The sequence below is a fragment of the Oncorhynchus masou genome, chromosome 12 (genome assembly GCF_036934945.1).
Source record: "Oncorhynchus masou masou isolate Uvic2021 chromosome 12, UVic_Omas_1.1, whole genome shotgun sequence".
Taxonomy (NCBI): domain Eukaryota; kingdom Metazoa; phylum Chordata; class Actinopteri; order Salmoniformes; family Salmonidae; genus Oncorhynchus; species Oncorhynchus masou.
In genome coordinates this window covers 3,943,126-3,965,547 of record NC_088223.1, presented here as the reverse complement: position 1 = coordinate 3,965,547, position 22,422 = coordinate 3,943,126, and the positions used below count along the sequence as shown (strand labels likewise).

General features: G+C 44.1%; 1 protein-coding gene across 1 annotated transcript in view; it reads left to right on the top strand.

The window, feature by feature from the left end:
• LOC135549478 (CUB and sushi domain-containing protein 1-like) overlaps window positions 1-22,422 on the top strand; it is a 1,027,892-nt gene that overhangs the window by 874,327 nt on the left and 131,143 nt on the right. Inside the window, 3 exon segments of the mRNA XM_064979475.1 lie at window positions 1,547-1,735; window positions 10,853-10,999; window positions 19,759-19,947. Of these exon segments, the coding sequence (XP_064835547.1) occupies window positions 1,547-1,735; window positions 10,853-10,999; window positions 19,759-19,947 (525 nt within the window).

Here is a 22,422-nt window from a genome sequence, read left to right as displayed (position 1 = left end):
CTGGTCCCTTTCCCTTGTCCTTTCCCTGGTCCCTTTCCCTGGTCCTTTCCCTTTCCCTGGCCCTTTCCCTTTCCCTGGTCCTTTCCCTGGTCCTTTCCCTGGTCCTTTCCCTGGTCCTTTCCCTGGTCTTTTCCCTGGTCCTTTCCCTGGTCCTTTCCCTGGTCCCTTTCCCTTGTCCTTTCCCTGGTCCTTTCCCTGTCACTTTCCCTGGTCCTTTCCCCTAGTCCTTTCCCTGGTTATTTCCCTGGTCCTTTCCCAGGTCCTTTCCCTGGTCCTTTCCCTAGTCCTTTCCCTTGTCCTTTCCCTAGTCCTTTCCCTGGTCCCTTTCCCTTGTCCTTTCCCTGGTCCCTTTCCCTGGTCCTTTCCCTGGTCCTTTCCCTGGTCCTTTCCCTGGTCATTACCCTGGTCCTTTTGTCTCTATAGCTTTGCAATCAAATCAAATATATTTATATAGCCCTTCGTACATCAACTGATATCTCAAAGTGCTGTACAGGAACCCAGCCTAAAACCCCAAACAGCAAGCAATGCAGGTGTAGAAGCACGGTGGCTAGGAATAACTCCCTAGAAAGGCCAAAACCTAGGAAGAAACCTAGAGATGAACCAGGCTATTTGTGTTGACCAGTCCTCTTCTGGCTGTGTCGGGTGGAGATTATAACAGAACATGGACATGGCCAAGATGTGCAAATGTTCATAAATGACCAGCATGATCAAATAATAATAATCACAGGCAGAACAGTTGAAACTGGAGCAGCAGCACGGCCAGGTGGACTGGGGACAGCAAGGAGTCATCATGTCAGGTAGTCCTGAGGCATTGTCCGAGGGCTCAGGTCCTCCGAGAGAGAGAAAGAAAGAGAGAAAGAAAGATAATTAGAGAGAGCATACTTAAATTCACACAGGACACCGGATAGGACAGGAAAAGTACTCCAGATATAACAAACTGACCCTAGCCCCCCGACACATAAACTACTGCAGCATAAATACTGGAGGCTGAGACAGGAGGGGTCAGGAGACACTGTGGCCCCATCCGATGACACCCCCGGACAGGGCCAAACAGGAAGGATATAACCCCACCCACTTTGCCAATGCACAGCCCCCCACACCATTAGAGGGATATCTTCAACCACCAACTTACCATCCTGAGACAAGGCCGAGTATAGCCCACAAAGACCGGACAGGGCCAAACAATGAGTGCTTTGGTGTTTTGGTCCTCTCAGTTGTCAAGGTGCACTTGACTAAATTGTCCAGTATTTGAGACTTAATCTCGACTTGACTGTCAGTGATTCAACTACAGTACATCAGAACCAAAGTTACTAAGGACTCTCCACATGACACTTTCCTAACTGCAAGTCTGTCAGGTCAAGATCACAGTCTGAAAGTACTGATTTCAAGTATGCTCTCATTATTGACCACGTTCCCCCCTCTGTCTCCTCCCACAGTGATACCCAACACCTTACTCAATGCAAGTCCCTCAAGATATGAAAAAAATAGCCCACAAAACAAACACTATCTACCTGTTGACTGACTGTCCCTCTATCTCCCCTCACAGTGACGTGTCCCATGAACGAGGTCCTAACAGCCTCCACGGGCGTCATCATGAGCCAGTCCCCCGGTAGCGGCTTCCCCCACTTTGAGTCCTGTTCCTGGGTGGTCAAGGTAGAGCCGGGCTACAACATCACGTTTACTATACAACACTTCCAGACCAGCCGGCAGTTTGACGAGTTGGAGATCTTTGACGGTGAGCGTCTATTACTTTTTTAACGTTGTGGATACTACCTGTATTGTTGTATATACTACCTATATACTAACTGTGTTGTTATATATACTACCTGTATTTTTGTGTATATACTACCTGTGTTGTTATATATACTACCTGTATTGTTGTTATATATACTACCTGTAATGTTATATATACTACGTGTATTGTTGTGTATATACTACCTGTATTTTTGTGTATATACTACCTGTATTGTTATATATACTACCTGTATTGTTGTGTATATACTACCTGTATTTTTGTATATACTACCTGTATTGTTGTGTATATACTACCTGTATTGTTATATATATACTACCTGTGTTGTTATATATACTACCTGTATTGTTGTGTATATACTAAATGTGTGTTGTATTTAGTACCTGTATTGTTGTGTATATACTACCTGTGTTGTTGTGTATATACTACCTGTGTTGTTATATATACTACCTGTATTGTTGTGTATATACTATGTGTGTTGTATTTAGTACCTGTATTGTTGTGTATATACTACCTGTATTGTTGTGTATATACTACCTGTATTTTTGTGTATATACTACCTGTGTTGTTATATATACTACCTGTATTGTTGTTATATATACTACCTGTATTGTTATATATACTACCTGTATTGTTGTGTATATACTACCTGTATTTTTGTGTATATACTACCTGTATTGTTATATATACTACCTGTATTGTTGTGTATATACTACCTGTATTTTTGTATATACTACCTGTATTGTTGTGTATATACTACCTGTATTGTTATATATATACTACCTGTGTTGTTATATATACTACCTGTATTGTTGTGTACATACTAAATGTGTGTTGTATTTAGTACCTGTATTGTTGTGTATATACTACCTGTGTTGTTGTGTATATACTACCTGTGTTGTTATATATACTACCTGTATTGTTGTGTATATACTACGTGTGTTGTATTTAGTACCTGTATTGTTGTGTATATACTACCTGTATTGTTGTGTATATACTACCTGTGTTTGTTATATATACTACCTGTATTGTTGTGTATATACTACGTGTATTGTTGTGTATATACTACCTGTATTGTTATATATACTACCTGTATTGTTGTGTATATACTACATGTATTGTTGTGTATATACTACCTGTATTGTTATATATACTACCTGTATTGTTGTGTATATACTACATGTATTGATGTGTATATACTACCTGTATTGTTATATATACTACCTGTATTGTTGTGTATATACTACATGTATTGTTGTGTATATACTACCTGTATTGTTATATATACTACCTGTATTGTTGTGTATATACTACCTGTGTTGTTATATATACTACCTGTATTGTTGTGTATATACTACATGTGTTGTATTTAGTACCTATATTGTTGTGTATATACTACCTGTGTTGTTATATATACTACCTGTATTGTTGTGTATATACTACATGTGTTGTATTTAGTACCTGTATTGTTGTGTATACTATCTGTATTGTATGTACTACCTATATTGTTGTATTTACTACCTGTATTGTTGTGTATACTACCTGTGTTGTATATACTACCTGTGTTGTTGTGTATACTATCTGTTTTGTTGTATATACTATCTGTGTTGTGTATGCTATCTATATTTTTGTATATACTACCTGTGTTGTATATAATACCTGTATTGTATTTACTACCTGTATTGTTGTATTTACTACCTGTGTTCTATATACTGTATGTGTTGTTGTGTATACTATATGTATTGTTGTATATACTACCTGTATTGTTGTGTATACTACCTGTGTTGTATATACTCCCTGTATTGTTGTATACACTACCTGTGTTGTATTTACTACCTGTATTGTTGTGTGTACTACCTATATTGTTGTAATTACTGCCTGTATTGTTGTAATATACTACCTGTATTGTTGTATATACTCCCTGTGTTGTATATACTACCTGTGTTGTATTTACTACCTGTATTGTTGTGTATATACTCCCTGCATTGTTGTATATACTACCTGTGTTGTATATACTACCTGTATGTTTGCGTGTATACTTCCTATATTGTTGTAACTACTGCCTGTATTGTTGTAATATACTACCTGTATTGTCATATATACTACCTGTATTTTTGTGTGTATACTTCCTATATTGTTGTAATTACTGCCTGTATTGTTGTAATATACTCCCTGTATTGTTGTGTATACTACAGGTGTTGTTGTATATACTCCCTGTATTGTTGTATATACTACCCTGTGTTGTAATATACTACCTGTATTGTTGTAATTACTGCCTGTATTGTTGTATATACTGCCTGTATTGTTGTATATACTAACTGTATATACTGCCTGTCTATACTACCTGTGTTGTATACTTCAAGGAAAAACTTCCCCAGCTCCTTCAAATTGGATGTATTCTGCTGCTGTACAGCAATCTTTAAGTCATACCACAGATTCTCAATTGGATTGAGGTCTGGGCTTTGACTATACTATGCCAAGACATTTAAAGGTTTCCCCTTAAACCACTCAAGTGTTAGTTTAGCAGTAGGTTTACGGTCATTGTCCTGCTGGATGGTGAACCTCCGTCCCAGTCTCACATCTCTGGAAGACTGAAACAGGTTTCCCTCATTTAGCGCCATCCATAATTCCTTCAGTTCTGAGCAGTTTCCCAGTACCTGCCGATGAGAAGACATTCCCACAGCATGATGCTAGCACCACCATGCTTCACTGTAGGGATGGTGTTCTTGGGGTGTTGGGTTTGCGACAGACATAGCATTTTCCTTGATGGCAAAAAAAGCTACATTTAAGTTTCATCTCACCAGAGTACTTCTTTCTTGCTTGGGAAGTCTCCCACATGCCTTGTGGCGAACACCAAACGTGTTTGCATAGTTTTTCCTGCCCACTCTTCCATAAAGCCCAGCTCTGTGTAGTGAAAAGCTTAAAGTTGTCCTCCTTCAGGGTTATCTTTGGTCTCTTTGTTGCCTCTCTGATGAATGCCCTCCTTGCCTGGTCTGTGAGTTTTGGTGGGTGGCCCTCTCTTGGCAGGTTTGTTGTGATGCCATATTCTTTCCATTTGTTTAATAATGGACTTAATGGTGCTCTGTGGGATGTTCAAAGTTTCTGATATTTTTTTATAACAACCCTGATGTGTACTTCTCCACAACTTTGTCCCTGACCTGTTTGGAGAGCTCCTTGGTCTTCATGGTGCCACTGGCTTTGTGGTGTTGCAGACTCTGGAGCCTTTCAGAACAGGTGTACATATACTGAGTCATGTGACAGATCATGTGACACTTAGATTGCACACAGGTGGACTTTATTTAACTAATTATGTGACTTCTGAAGGTAATTGGTTACACCAGATCTTATTTGGAGGCTTCATAGCAAAGGGGAGGGGCTTAATAGCAAAGGGGAGGGGCTTCATAGCAAAAGGGGTGTATGTATACAGTTAAAGTCTGAAGTTTACATAAACCTTAGACAAATAAATTTAAACTCAGTTTTTCACAATTACTGACTTTTAAGCCTAGAAAAAATTCCCTGTCTTTGGCCAGTTAGGATCACCACTTTGTTTTAAGAATGTGAAATGTCAGAATAATAGTAGAGAGAATAATTTATTTCAGCTTTTATTTCTTTCATCACATTCCCAGTGGGTCAGAAGTTTACATACACTCCGATAGTATTTGGTAGCATTGCATTTAAATTGTTTAACTTGGGTCAAACATTTTGGGTAGCCTTCCACAAGTTGCCCACAATAAGTTGGGTGAAGTGTAACTGAGTCAGGTTTGTAGGCCTCCTTGCTCGCACACACTTTGTCAGTTCTGCCCACACATTTTCTATAGGATTGAGGTCAGGGCTTTGTGATGGCCACTCCAACACCTTGACTTTGTTGTCCTTCAGCCACTTTGACACAACTTTGGAAGTATGCTTGGGGTCATTGTCCATTTGGAAGACCAATTTGTGACCAAGCTTTCACTCCCTGACGGATGTCTTGAGATGTTGCTCAAATATATCCACATAATTTCCCTGCCACATGATGCCATCTATTTTGTGAAGTGCACCAGTCCCTCCTGCAGCAAAGCACCCCCACAACATGATGTTGCCACCCCCTTCATCAGACCAGAGAACATTTCTCCAAGAAGTAAGATCTTTGTCCCCATGTGCAGTTGCAATCCGCAGTCTAGCTTTTTTATGGTGGTTTTGGAGCAGTGGCTTCTTCCTTGCTGAACAGCCTTTCAGGTTATGTCGATATAAGACTTGTTTTTACTGTGGATATAGATACTTTTGTACCTGTTTCCTCCAGCATCTTCACAAGGTCCTTTGCTGCTATTCTGGGATTGAATCACACTTTTTGCACCATGTTACGTTCACCTCTTGGAGACCGAATGTGTCTCCTTCCTGAGCGGTATGACGGCTGCGTGGTCCAATGGTGTTTATACTTGCGTACTATTGTTTGTACAGATGACCGTGGTACCTTCAAGTGTTTGGAAATTGCTCCCAAGAGTGAAGCAGATTTTTTTCTGAGGTCTTGGCTGATTTCTTTTGATTTTCCCATGATGTCAAGCAAAGAGAGACTGAGTTTGAAGGTAGATCTTGAAATGCATCCACAGGTTCACCTCCAATTGACTCAAAGGATGTCAATTAGCCTATCAGAAGCTTCTAAAGCCATGAAATAATTTTCGGGAATATTCCAAGCTGTTTAAAGGCACAGTTAACTTAACTTAGTCTCTGTAAACTTCTGACCCACTGGAATTGTGATGCAGTGAATTATAAGTGAAATTATCTGTCTGTTAACAGTTGTTGGAAAAATGACTTGTGTCATGCACGAAGTAGATGTACTAACCGACTTGCCAAAACTATAGTTTGTTAACAAGAAATGTGTGGAGTGGTTGAAAAAGAAGTCGTTGACAGGCAAAAAGGTCTAAACCAGATCAGTCCAGGAGGTACAGAGTGGCAGACAGGCTCGTGGTCAAGACAAGCAGAATGGTCAGACAGGCGGGTACAAAGTCCAGAAACAGGCAAGGGTCAAAACCGGGTGGACTAGAAAAAGGAGAACGCAAAAAAGCAGGAGAACGGGGAAAACGATGGTTGACTTGGAAACATTCAAGACGAACTGACACAGAGAGACAGGAAACACAGGGATAAATACAATGGTACACAGAGACAGGAAACACAGGGATAAATACACTGGTACACAGAGACAGGAAACACAGGGATAAATACACTGGGGAAAACAAGCAACACCTGGAGGGGGTGGAGACAATAACGAGGACAGGTGAAACTGATCAGGGTGTGACATGGTGAATACTTCTGTAATCGCACTGTAATGGCTCTGTAATGGCGCTGTACAACAGTGGTGTCCCGAACAGCATCTCGGAATGCTCAACTCATCAGTTCTTGTCAAGGATGGGCTACTGCAGCAGACGACAACACCGGGTTGCACTCCTCTAAAAACAAGAAGTAGAGGCTCCAGTGGTCATGTGATCACTAACACTGGACCACTGAGGAGTAGAAAAACTAGGTCCGACGAATCCTGGTTCCTGTTGCAGCTGATGGCAGTGTCAGGATTTGGCGTAAGCAGTAGGAGTAGGAGTCCATGAACCATGAACCAATCCTGCCTGGTGTTGATGGTACAGGCTGGTGGCGGTGGTGTAATGGTGTGGAAAATGTTAAGTCCCTTCATAACAAATTAGCAACGTTTGAATGCCACACCTCAGAATCCATGCCCCAAATAATTCAGGCTGTTCTGGAGGCAAAGAGGGGTTCGACCCAATACTAGAAAGGTACATAATAAACTGGCCGCTGATGACTGAACATTTTCCATATTTTTTGTCACAGACTTTCTGATTACATAGCTAGCTAGCTAATAATCTCATCTCATTATTTATGCACATGGCCTGAACAAAAGATCTGCTCAAACAGTCCTATTTTTGTCAGAAAAACAAACTAACTTTGCTCACAAGCAGGCCCAGAAAATAGCGGTGTTCATTTGGTGTCAAGGATGAGTTCACTTTTTGCGCCCGTCCAGTGTTTGCACATAAGTAGCACAGATTACTAGTTAGACTAACTACCATGCTAGCTAGAGAGAGCCTAACTACATTGCTTGCTAGCTAGCTAGCTAACGTTAACTAAGTGAGAATGTGATGAGGACAGGGCTGCTACGTCATCTCTCTCTCTCTCTCTCTCTCTCTCTCTCTCTCTCTCTCTCTCTCTCTCTCTCTCTCTCTCTCTCTCTCTCTCTCTCTCTCTCTCTGTCTCTCTCTCTCTCTCTCTCTCTCTTCCTCTCTCTCTCTCTCTCTCTCTCTCTTCCTCTCTCTGTCTCTCTCTCTCTCTTCCTCTCTCTCTCTCTCTCTCTCTTCCTCTCTCTCTCTCTCTCTCTTCTCTCTCTCTCTCTCTCTCTCTCTCTCTCTCTCTCTCTCTCTCTTCCTCTCTCTCTTCCTCTCTCCCTCCTTGGTGAGGATCATGGGTGCCAGATTAACCCAAACCCCCTCGCTCCCAAAGGAGAGGAAAGGGGGAATTCGGACGGTTTTATCACTTAACACAACCGGACTGTAAATACCACTCTTTGGCTTTGCAGTATGGAGAATTAATAAATCCCTATACTGTGTGATTGTTTAGTTAGTAAATGTATCATTAAGCCAATTTGTGTATCACTGAGGCTAGGGTTCGTGCAGATATCCAAGGATTATGCGACATTTAGAAAGAGACTGATAAATGATAATAAATGATTGATGTCGATATAATATTATTATGTTAATTTGGGAAACTCGCTGTTGGCTGGGCTCCCTGCCTGTGCCATTAAACCCCTACAACTCATCCAGAACGCCGCAGCCCGTCTGGTGTTCAACCTTCCCAAGTTCTCTCACGTCACCCCGCTCCTCCGCTCTCTCCACTGGCTTCCAGTTGAAGCTCGCATCCGCTACAAGACCATGGTGCTTGCCTACGGAGCTGTGAGGGGAACGGCACCGCAGTACCTCCAGGCTCTGATCAGGCCCTACACCCAAACAAGGGCACTGCGTTCATCCACCTCTGGCCTGCTCGCCTCCCTACCACTGAGGAAGTACAGTTCCCGCTCAGCCCAGTCAAAACTGTTCGCTGCTCTGGCCCCCCAATGGTGGAACAAACTCCCTCACGACGCCAGGACAGCAGAGTCAATCACCACCTTCCGGAGACACCTGAAACCCCACCTCTTCAAGGAATACCTAGGGTAGGATAAGTAATCCTTCTCACCCCCCTTAAATGATTTAGATGCACTATTGTAAGTGGCTGTTCCACTGGATGTCAGAAGGTGAATTCACCAATTTGTAAGTCGCTCTGGATAAGAGCGTCTGCTAAATTACTTAAATGTAAATGTAAATGTTAACTCATTAAACAAACTTTTCCCGTGGTGCCCCAAATTAAAAAATAATTAATTGTTACATGATTAATTTAATTGAGTATTAATTAAACGTTGGAGGTAATTATTCAGTAAATAGCAGTCATCACATGAATGATAGTCACTTCACGACACTACTCATCGCCAAACCACCATGCATAGTCTCTCTCGCATCATGATTGTAGGGATGAATAATGTACAATGAGCTGCTCGTAGAGCGCCCTCTTCAGGCAACCATTAAAACATTCAAAAAATTACAAGAAATGAGCAGATGTATTTGTTGATGTTATGTATATAATATAGCAACTTTATTAGAGGAAATATGTATTTGAAAGGCTAATGTCGGTCTGACTCTACACACTACCAACCTCTCTAAAGACGTGGGTGAGCTGGAGAGAAATAGTCTGACTCTACAAACTACCAACCTCTCTAAAGACCTGGGTGAGCTGGAGAGAAATGGTCTGACTCTACACACTACCAACCTCTCTAAAGACCTGGGTGAGCTGGAGATAAATGGTCTGCCTCTACACACTACCACCTTCTCTAAAGACCTGGGTGAGCTGGAGAGAAGTGGTCTGCCTCTACACACTACCAACCTCTCTAAAGACGTGGGTGAGCTGGAGAGAAGTGTTACTGATTCCTCTTTTTATCTTCCAACGAGCGGGGAGAGAACAGACGTGTAAACCCTCGTGGGCTGCCAAATTGTTGGATCGTTGGATTCTTGGATGGGAATCTGTTTCTCACTTCCCAGCTGCTATCTCTGCCATAGCAGCATGGGACCAAACTACACGGACGAGTACATTGGCAAAGTCTCAATGGAAAGAGCTTCTTTTGATTTAGGAGTTGACAGCTCCTGCTAACATGACAGGCCACTAGAACTAGCATGTGTAGACGTGAAACCACATGCTAAACACCTCAAGGTATTGGAATCCTCCCCCAACTGGTCAAGCTGACCAGGATGTCACTACAGATCATGTCTAAACAGTTATTGACCCCATCGGCTCGAAAGGACCATGAAAAGGAGTCACTATATGTCATTATGTAATTTAAACCCAGGGTTGTTGGAGGTTCATTATGTCATTTAAACCCAGGGTTGTAAGAAGTTCATTATGTCATTTAAACCCAGGGTTGTAAGAGGTTCATTATGTCATTTAAACCCAGGGTTGTAAGAGGTTCATTATGTCATTTAAACCCAGGGTTGTAAGAGGTTCATTATGTCATTTAAACCCAGGGTTATTAGAGGTTCATTATGTCATTTAAACCCAGGGTTGTAAGAGGTTCATTATGTCATTTAAACCCAGGGTTATTAGAGGTTCATTATGTCATTTAAACCCAGGGTTGTAAGAGGTTCATTATGTCATTTAAACCCAGGGTTGTTAGAGGTTCATTATTTAAACCAGGGTTGTTGGAGGTTCATCATTTAAACCCAGGGTTGTTGTAGGTTCATCATTTAAACCCAGGTTTGTTGGAGGTTCATCATTTAAACCCAGGTTTGTTGGAGGTTCATCATTTAAACCCAGGGTTGTTGGAGGTTCATCATTTAAACCCAGGGTTGTTGGAGGAAGGGTTAGATGTAGGGTTGTAATGTGATGATGCAGTGTGTATTGTACGGTACTATGTTGTTGTGAACTGTGATTATTGGAGTGTTGGTATGTGATGCATCATTATGGGGGTGGGGGGTAGTGTATGGAGGATGTCACACTTAAAGCAAGACAATAAGTCCAAGTCGCTCTTATCTCTCTATACAGGTCCGTCCAGACAGAGTCCTCTCCTGGTCACTCTGAGTGGAAACTACTCCTCTCCTCTCAGCATCACCAGCTCCAACAACAAGGTCTACCTCCACTGGTCCTTCGACCACACCACCAGCCACAAAGGCTTCCGCATACGATACTCAGGTGAGTCCATGAAGAGAGTGTGTGTGTGTGTGTGTGTGTGTGTGTGTGTGTGTGTGTGTGTCTCGAACAGGTGGTTTCATGTTTAAACCCTACGTGAGTTGTTATTCTGATCTCTTTCCCTCCTAAAGATGAAGGATGTGTTGATACGCCTGCATTATGTTGGATGAGTTATCGCCGTGTCAATATTTAAAGAGCTCCCTCTGTTACGTATCAACACTCCTCAGGCAGATTGACTAATCACCCCTCCATCGTTCTCCCTCTCTCACCACAGTCCTCCTTGCATCTGTACCGCCATCCCTCCCTCCCTCCCTGCCTCCCTCTCTCACCACAGTCCTCCTTGCATCTGTACCGCCATCCCTCCCTCCCTCCCTCTCTCACCACAGTCCTCCTGGCATCTGTACCGCCATCCCTCCCTCCCTCCCTCCCTCTCTCACCACAGTCCTCCTTGCATCTGTACCGCCATCCCTCCCTCCCTCCCTCCCTGCCTCCCTCTCTCACCACAGTCCTCCTTGCATCTGTACTGCCATCCCTCCCTCCCTCTCTCACCACAGTCCTCCTTGCATCTGTACCGCCATCCCTCCCTGCCTCCCTCTCTCACCACAGTCCTCCTTGCATCTGTACCGCCATCCCTCCCTCCCTCCCTCTCTCACCACAGTCCTCCTTGCATCTGTACCGCCATCCCTCCCTCCCTCCCTCTCTCACCACAGTCCTCCTTGCATCTGTACCGCCATCCCTCCCTCCCTCCCTCCCTCCCTCCCTCTCTCACCACAGTCCTCCTTGCATCTGTACCGCCATCCCTCCCTCCCTCCCTCCCTGCCTCCCTCTCTCACCACAGTCCTCCTTGCATCTGTACCGCCATCCCTCCCTGCCTCCCTCTCTCACCACAGTCCTCCTTGCATCTGTACCGCCATCCCTGCCTCCCTCCCTCTCTCACCACAGTCCTCCTTGCATCTGTACCGCCATCCCTCCCTCCCTCCCTCTCTCACCACAGTCCTCCTTGCATCTGTACCACCATCCCTCCCTCCCTCCCTCTCTCACCACAGTCCTCCTTGCATCTGTACCGCCATCCCTCCCTCCCTCCCTCTCTCACCACAGTCCTCCTTGCATCTGTACCGCCATCCCTGCCTCCCTCCCTCTCTCACCACAGTCCTCCTTGCATCTGTACCGCCATCCCTCCCTCCCTCCCTCTCTCACCACAGTCCTCCTTGCATCTGTACCGCCATCCCTCCCTCCCTCCCTCTCTCACCACAGTCCTCCTTGCATCTGTACCGAAATCACTCCCTCCCTCCCTCCCTCCCTCCCTCCCTCCCTCTCTCACCACAGTCCTCCTTGCATCTGTACCGCCATCCCTCCCTCCCTCCCTCTCTCACCACAGTCCTCCTTGCATCTGTACCGCCATCCCTCCCTCCCTCCCTCTCTCACCACAGTCCTCCTTGCATCTGTACCGAAATCACTCCCTCCCTCCCTACCTCCCTCCCTCTCTCACCACAGTCCTCCTTGCATCTGTACCGCCATCCCTCCCTCCCTCCCTCTCTCACCACAGTCCTCCTTGCATCTGTACCGCCACCCCTCCCTCCCTCCCTCTCTCACCACAGTCCTCCTTGCATTTGTACCGCCATCCCTCCCTCCCTCCCTCTCTCACCACAGTCCTCCTTGCATCTGTACCGCCATCCCTCCCTCCCTCCCTCCCTCCCTCTCTCACCACAGTCCTCCTTGCATCTGTACCGCCATCCCTCCCTCCCTCCCTCCCTCTCTCACCACAGTCCTCCTTGCATCTGTACCGCCATCCCTCCCTCCCTCCCTCCCTCTCTCACCACAGTCCTCCTTGCATCTGTACCGCCATCCCTCCCTGCCTCCCTCCCTCCCTCCCTCCCTCCCTCTCTCACCACAGTCCTCCTTGCATTTGTACCGCCATCCCTCCCTCCCTCCCTCTCTCACCACAGTCCTCCTTGCATTTGTACCGCCATCCCTCCCTCCCTCCCTCCCTCCCTCCCTCCCTCCCTCCCTCCCTCCCTCCCTCCCCCTCCCTCCCTCCCTCCCTCCCTCCCTCCCTCCCTCCCTCCCTCCCTCACCACAGTCCTCCTTGCATCTGTACCACCATCCATCCCTCCCTCCCTCCCTCCCTCCCTCCCTACCTCCCTCTCTCACCAGAGTCCTCCCTGCCTCGTTCCCTCTCCCCGGCCGGATGTTGTTCTTTCAACCCCTCCATCAAAGGTAGTGCACTATGTAGGGGAGATCTCCTCACAGGTTGGTTGAGTTAATGGCAGGCATCTCCTCACAGGTTGGCTGAGTTAGTGGCAGGCATCTCCTCACAGGTTGGTTGAGTTAATGGCAGGCATCTCCTCACAGGTTGGCTGAGTTAGTGGCAGGCATCTCCTCTCAGGTTGGCTGAGTTAGTGGCAGGCATCTCCTCACAGGTTGGCTGAGTTAGTGGCAGGCATCTCCTCTCAGATTGGCTGAGTTAGTGGCAGGCATCTCTTCTCAGGTTGGCTGAGTTAGTGGCAGGCATCTCCTCTCAGGTTGGCTGAGTTAGTGGCAGGCATCTCCTCACAGGTTGGCTGAGTTAGTGGCAGGCATCTCCTCTCAGATTGGCTGAGTTAGTGGCAGGCATCTCCTCTCAGGTTGGTTGAGTTAGTGGCAGGCATCTCCTCTCAGGTTGGCTGAGTTAGTGGCAGGCATCTCTTCTCAGGTTGGCTGAGTTAGTGGCAGGCATCTCCTCACAGGTTGGCTGAGTTAGTGGCAGGCATCTCCTCTCAGATTGGTTGAGTTAGTGGCAGGCATCTCTTCTCAGGTTGGCTGAGTTAGTGGCAGGCATCTCCTCACAGGTTGGCTGAGTTAGTGGCAGGCATCTCCTCTCAGGTTGGCTGAGTTAGTGGCAGGCATCTCCTCTCAGATTGGCTGAGTTAGTGGCAGGCATCTCCCCTCAGATTGGCTGAGTTAGTGGCAGGCATCTCCTCACAGGTTGGCTGAGTTAGTGGCAGGCATCTCTTCTCAGGTTGGTTGAGTTAGTGGCAGACAGCAGCTCATAGGTTGGTTGAGTTAGTGGCAGGCATCTCCTCACAGGTTGGCTGAGTTAATGGCAGGCATCTCCTCACAGGTTTGTTGAGTTAATGGCAGGCATCTCCTCACAGGTTGGCTGAGTTAATGGCAGGCATCTCCTCTCAGGTTGGCTGAGTTAGTGGCAGGCATCTCCTCACAGGTTGGCTGAGTTAATGGCAGGCATCTCCTCACAGGTTGGTTGAGTTAATGGCAGGCATCTCCTCACAGGTTGGCTGAGTTAATGGCAGGCATCTCCTCTCAGGTTGGTTGAGTTAGTGGCAGGCATCTCCTCACAGGTTGGCTGAGTTAATGGCAGGCATCTCCTCTCAGGTTGGTTGAGTTAATGGCAGGCATCTCCTCACAGGTTGGTTGAGTTAATGGCAGGCATCTCCTCACAGGTTGGCTGAGTTAATGGCAGGCATCTCCTCTCAGATTGGCTGAGTTAGTGGCAGACAGCAGCTCATGGGTTGGTTGGCTTTATCAATATGGAGTTACCTTCTGTAAGGATTCCTCAGTGGGAACCAGACAGATGGTGAGAACAGATTCTACGTTTTGTTTTCTTCATCAATCCATCTGTTATCTCCATGGCCCTACCGTCATCTCCTCTGTCACCAGCTGCTCCCTCGCTCCCTCGATCCCTCGTTGCCTCGCTCCTTCGCTCCCTCGTTCCCTCGTTCCCTCGCTCCCTCGCTCCCTCGTTCCCTCTCTCCCTCGCTCCCTCGTTCCCTCGCTCCCCTTCTTTTCTTGCTATCTCTTTTTTTCTGTTCCCTTTCTTCCTTCCTTCTCTCCCTGTTTTGCACCCTATTCCCTACATAGTACACTACTGTTCCAAATGAGGGAATACGGTGCTATTTGGGATGCATCCTAGAGCACCATGTAGGGAATACGGTATTATTTGGGATGCTACCTAGAGCACCATGTAGGGAATACGGTGCTACTTGGGATGCATCCTAGAGCACCATGTAGGGAATACAGTGCTATTTGGGATGCTGCCTAGAGCACCATGTAGGGAATACGGTGCTATTTGGGATGCATCCTAGAGCACCATGTAGGGAATACGGTGCTATTTGGGATGCTGCCCAGAGCACCATGTAAGGAATACAGTGCTATTTGGGATGCATCCTAGAGCACCATGTAGGGAATACAGTGCTATTTGGGATGCTGCCTAGAGCACCATGTAAGGAATACAGTGCTATTTGGGATGCTGCCTAGAGCACCATGTAGGGAATACGGTGCTATTTGGGATGCTGCCTAGAGCACCATGTAGGGAATACAGTGCTATTTGGGATGCTGCCTAGAGCACCATGTAGGGAATACGGTGCTATTTGGGATGCTGCCTAGAGCACCATGTAGGGAATACAGTGCTATTTGGGATGCTGCCTAGAGCACCATGTAGGGAATACAGTGCTATTTGGGATGCTGCCTAGAGCACCATGTAAGGAATACAGTGCTATTTGGGATGCTGCCTAGAGCACCATGTAGGGAATACGGTGCTATTTGGGATGCTGCCTAGAGCACCATGTAGGGAATACGGTGCTATTTGGGATGCTGCCTAGAGCACCATGTAGGGAATACGGTGCTATTTGGGATGCTGCCCAGAGCACCATGTAGGGAATACAGTGCTATTTGGGATGCTGCCTAGAGCACCATGTAGGGAATACGGTGCTATTTGGGATGCTGCCTAGAGCACCATGTAGGGAATACAGTGCTATTTGGGATGCTGCCTAGAGCACCATGTAAGGAATACGGTGCTATTTGGGATGCATCCCTGGGGCAGAGCCATAATCACAATGCTCTGTCCCCTGGCTACTTTGGTTCTCTTATCTAACACCTATTGAATATGATCTGGTGTTGTACAGTGTTAAACCCCCATTACGGGGTTCTCTTATCTAACACCTATTGAATATGTTCTGGTGTTGTACAGTGTTAAACCACCATTATGGGGTTCTCTTATCTAACACCTATTGAATATGATCTGGTGTTGTACAGTGTTAAACCCCCATTACGGGGTTCTCTTATCTAACACCTATTGAATATGATCTGGTGTTGTACAGTGTTAAACCCCCAGTATTGGGTTCTCTTATCTAACACCTATTGAATATGATCTGGTGTTGTACAGTGTTAAACCCCCATTACGGGGTTCTCTTATCTAACACCTATTCCACACCAATACAAAACAAGTTGTAAAGTGTTCTGCCTCTGTGAAACAATCAGTTAGAGAGAGAGCTACAGCGGCCCATAAACTGCATACACATCCCTCGGTTAACAACGAACAACCATACCGTTTTACACCGTAGGGGAATCTGAATTGTCTGTTCATTGGTTTGGATTGGATACAGCGTTTCGGGTCCAGAATTAGCATTTTTATGGAGATATTTATAGCAATATAGTCATTGAGATGAACCATAATGAATGATTAGGCTTTTCTGTATTCGTGGTCCACTTCCTCACTAATCTCCCCGGCGCTCAATGCCACACTTAACACCACAAGTTATCATCCCAATGGGTTTCATCTCACATTCCTTCTCCTCTGACGTAGCTTCTCTACTGCTGTGTGTGTGTGTGTGTGTGTGTGTGTGTGTGTGTGTGTGTGTGTGTGTGTGTGTGTGTGTGTGTGTGTGTGTGTGTGTGTGTGTGTGTGTGTGTGTGTCCAGCAGTCTATATTTCAGATCCCCATTCAGTTCGAGAGAAACCCGACCCCCAGACGTGTTGAATCACTCAGAATGGGATTGTTACAGTTGTATATGTAGCTGGCTACCAAAAACCGATATAGGATGTTTTTATATTGTGTATTTAGATATGTTATGATCTCTGGCCTCAGTCTAGCATCCATTTCTGTTTTGCAGCACACTGAGACGTCTCTGTGTCTCTCTCTCTCTCTCTCTCCCTTATTTTGTTGTTTTTGAAAACACACCTAATTTAGATAGTCCAGTTTTTCCATCTGTAGGTTCTCTACGGATAGTTATACGTACTATCTGTAGATAAACAACTGCTTGCTAAGTTGGGGCAAAGGAATATTTCTCAGTTAGAATACTGTTTAAAGGCTCAGCTCTGCTCACTGTTGTTGTACAGTTTATTATCACTGTCGTTGTACAGTATATTATCACTGTCGTTGTACAGTATATTATCACTGTCGTTGTACAGTATATTATCACTGTATATTATCACTGTCGTTGTACAGTATATTATCTCTGTCGCTGTACAGTATATTATCTCTGTCGTTGTGCAGTATATTATCACTGTCGTTGTACAGTATATTATCACTGTCGTTGTGCAGTATATTATCACTGTCGTTGTACAGTATATTATCTCTGTCGTTGTGCAGTATATTATCACTGTCGTTGTACAGTATATTATCACTGTCGTTGTGCAGTATATTATCACTGTCGTTGTACAGTATATTATCTCTGTCGTTGTACAGTATATTATCTCTGTCGTTGTACAGTATATTATCTCTGTCGCTGTACAGTATATTATCTCCGTCGTTGTACAGTATATTATCTCTGTCGTTGTACAGTATATTATCTCTGTCGTTGTACAGTATATTATCTCTGTCGCTGTACAGTATATTATCTCCGTCGTTGTACAGTATATTATCTCTGTCGTTGTACAGTATATTATCTCTGTCGTTGTACAGTATATTATCTCTGTCGCTGTACAGTATATTATCTCCGTCGTTGTACAGTATATTATCTCTGTCGTTGTACAGTATATTATCTCTGTCGTTGTACAGTATATTTTCACTGTCGTTGTACAGTATATTATCTCCGTCGTTGTACAGTATATTATCACTGTCGTTGTACAGTATATTATCTCTGTCGTTGTACAGTATATTAACACTGTCGTTGTGCAGTATATTATCACTGTCGTTGTACAGTATATTATCACTGTCCTTGTACAGTATATTATCACTGTTGTTGTACAGTATATTATCACTGTATAATATCTCTGTCGTTGTACAGTATATTATCACTGTCGTTGTACAGTATATTATCACTGTTGTTGTACAGTATATTATCACTGTATAATATCTCTGTCGTTGTACAGTATATTATCACTGTTGTTGTACAGTATATTATCACTGTCGTTGTACAGTATATTATCACTGTCGTTGTACAGTATATTATCACTGTCGTTGTACAGTATATTATCACTGTCGTTGCACAGTATATTATCATTGTCGTTGTACAGTATATTATCTCCGTCGTTGTACAGTATATTATCACTGTCGTTGTGCAGTATATTATCACTGTCGTTGTACAGTATATTATCTCTGTCGTTGTGCAGTATATTATCACTGTCGTTGTACAGTATATTATCACTGTCGTTGTGCAGTATATTATCACTGTCGTTGTACAGTATATTATCTCTGTCGTTGTACAGTATATTATCTCTGTCGTTGTACAGTATATTATCTCTGTCGCTGTACAGTATATTATCTCCGTCGTTGTACAGTATATTATCTCTGTCGTTGTACAGTATATTATCTCTGTCGTTGTACAGTATATTATCTCTGTCGCTGTACAGTATATTATCTCCGTCGTTGTACAGTATATTATCTCTGTCGTTGTACAGTATATTATCTCTGTCGTTGTACAGTATATTATCTCTGTCGCTGTACAGTATATTATCTCCGTCGTTGTACAGTATATTATCTCTGTCGTTGTACAGTATATTATCTCTGTCGTTGTACAGTATATTTTCACTGTCGTTGTACAGTATATTATCTCCGTCGTTGTACAGTATATTATCACTGTCGTTGTACAGTATATTATCTCTGTCGTTGTACAGTATATTAACACTGTCGTTGTGCAGTATATTATCACTGTCGTTGTACAGTATATTATCACTGTCCTTGTACAGTATATTATCACTGTTGTTGTACAGTATATTATCACTGTATAATATCTCTGTCGTTGTACAGTATATTATCACTGTCGTTGTACAGTATATTATCACTGTTGTTGTACAGTATATTATCACTGTATAATATCTCTGTCGTTGTACAGTATATTATCACTGTTGTTGTACAGTATATTATCACTGTCGTTGTACAGTATATTATCACTGTCGTTGTACAGTATATTATCACTGTCGTTGTACAGTATATTATCACTGTCGTTGCACAGTATATTATCATTGTCGTTGTACAGTATATTATCTCCGTCGTTGTACAGTATATTATCTCTGTCGTTGTACAGTATATTATCACTGTCGTTGAACAGTATATTATCTCCGTCGTTGTACAGTATATTATCTCCGTCGTTGTACAGTATATTATCTCTGTCGTTGTACAGTATATTATCTCCGTCGTTGTACAGTATATTATCACTGTCATTGTACAGTATATTATCTCTGTCGTTGTACAGTATATTAACACTGTCGTTGTGCAGTATATTATCACTGTCGTTGTACAGTATATTATCTCTGTCGTTGTACAGTATTTTATCACTGTTTCCACCAACTATTGTTTCTTGTTTATTCACAATATCATGTCAGCCCCCCCCCTAACAACCTTCTCTTATATTAACAATGTTTTCACCAACTTTTGAAAATGATCAGACTTTTCAGACATTTAAACATAATAGTTGTGACTTTGTTTATTCACAGCAGCGTATTGCAGCCCAGCTAGCAAACTGTGGAAACTTGTCAGATTTAGTCCAAATATTCAAATGTTGTTGTTGTGGTTTCATTAAATGCGGTTGTTTGTTTATCCACAGCGGCATACTGCAGCCCACCTAGCAACCCTCTCAATGGAACAGTCCACAGTCAGACAGGCACCAAGCTAGGCAGTACCCTACGCTTCAGCTGTGACCAGGGCTTTCGTCTGATTGGCCAAAGCAGTGCCACCTGCACCCGCACCCCACAGGGGATTTATATATGGAACGCCCCCGTACCTCTATGCCAAGGTAAGGACATGAACCACAGTGAATCTACATGCAGTATGGAACGCCCCCATACCTCTATGCCAAGGTAAGGATATAAACCACAGTGAATCTACATGCAGTATGGAACGCCCCCGTACCTCTATGCCAAGGTAAGGATATAAACCACAGTGAATCTACATGCAGTATGGAACGCCCCCGTACCTCTATGCCAAGGTAAGGATATGAACCACAGTGAATCTACATGCAGTATGGAACGCCCCCGTACCGCTCTGCCAAGGTAAGGATATGAACCACAGTGAATCTACATACAGTATGGAACGCACCCGTACCTCTATGCCAAGGTAAGGATATAAACCACAGTGAATCTACATACAGTATGGAACGCCCCCGTACCGCTCTGCCAAGGTAAGGATATGAACCACAGTGAATCTACATACAGTATGGAACGCCCCGTACCTCTATGCCAAGGTAAGGATATGAACCACAGTGAATCTACATACAGTATGGAACGCCCCGTACCTCTATGCCAAGGTAAGGATATGTACCACAGTGAATCTACATGCAGTATGGAACGCCCCTGTACTGCTCTGCCAAGGTAAGGATATGAACCACAGTGAATCTACATGCAGTATGGAACGCCCCCGTACTGCTCTGCCAAGGTAAGGATATGAACCACAGGGGATGTAAACATGGAACGCCCCCGTACCGCTCTGCCAAGGTAAGGATATGAACCACAGGGGATGTAAACATGGAACGCCCCCGTACCGCTCTGCCAAGGTAAGGATATGAACCACAGTGGATGTAAACATGGAACGACCCCGTACCGCTCTGCCAAGGTAAGGATATGAACCACAGGGGATGTAAACATGGAACGCCCCCGTACCGCTCTGCCAAGGTAAGGATATGAACCACAGGGGATGTAAACATGGAACGCCCCCGTACCGCTCTGCCAAGGTAAGGACATGAACCACAGGGGATGTAAACATGGAACGCCCCCGTACCGCTCTGCCAAGGTAAGGACATGAGCAACAGGGGATGTAAACATGGAACGCCCCCGTACCGCTCTGCCAAGGTATATGGAATATGTCGCAATACTCTTTGTTCTCTAAAATGGGGGGACTTTGTACAAAAGTAATTTATAAACCGTTCGGAAAGAATTCAGACCCCTTGACTTTTTCCACATTTGTTACGTTACAGCTTTATTCTAAAATTGATAAAATAAAATAAATCCTCAATTTATACACAACCCCATAGAGATAAAGTGAAAATATATGTATTCAAAATTTTAAACTTATATTAAACAAATAACTTACTTACATACAGTGGGGAGAACAAGTATTTGAAACACTGCCGAATTTGCAGGTTTACCTACTTACAAAGCATGTAGAGGTCTGTAATGTTTATCATAGGTTCACTTCAACTGTGAGAGACGGAATCTAAAACAAAAATCCAGAAAATCACATTGTATGATTTTTAAGTAATTAATTAGCATTTTATTGCCATGACATAAGTATTTGATCACCTACCAACCAGTAAGAATTCCGGCTCTGTACCTATGATAAGAATGTGAATCCAGTTACTAATCTCTGGGAATAGGGCACCCTTATACAGTTACTCTGGGAATAGGGACCAGCTGTGTGTAATGAAAGTTCCGGAGGGTTTGGTAACAGTTGCGTAACTCTGCAGGTGTGGGTAAATTTAATTAAAACATTTTTTTTTCCAGTACATTCATCTTAAGCCATTTGCAAAACACCAGTCTCAACGTCAACAGTGAAGAGGCGACTCCGGGATGTTATCCTTCTAGGCAGAGTTGCAAAAAAAAAAAAGCCACATCTCGGACTTGTGAGGTGTCTTGTTTCTCTAATGTACTTTTCTTCTTGCTCTGTTGTGCACTGGGGCCTCCCACTCTTTCTATTCTGATTAGAGCCTGTTTGCGCTGATCTGTGAAGGGAGTGGTACACAGCATTATATGAGGGCTTCCGTTTCTTGGCAATTTCTCGCATGGAATCGCCTTCATTTCCTAGAACAAGAATAGACTGACGATTTCAGAAGGAAGCTATTTGTTTCTTGCCGTTTTGAACCCACAAATGCTGACGCTCCAGAGACTCAACTAGTCTAAAGAAGGCCAAGTTTATTTCTTATTTAATCACAACAGTTTTCAGTGGGTGCTAACAGAATTGCAAAAGGGATTTCTAATGATCAACTAGCCTTTTAAAATGCTAAACTTGGATTAGCTAACACAACGTGCCATTGGAACACAGGAGTGATGGTTGCTCATAATGGGCCTCTGTACCCCTATGTAGATATTCCAAAGAACATTCTGCTGTTTCCAGCTACAATAGTCATTTACAATGTCTACACTGTATTTCTGATCAAGTTGATGTAATATTAATGGACCAGAAATGTGCTTTTCTTAAAATAACAAGGACAAGTGACCCCAAACTCTTGAACGGTAGTATACATATTCTCCTCTGTTTCTGCACCAATTGGTCGATG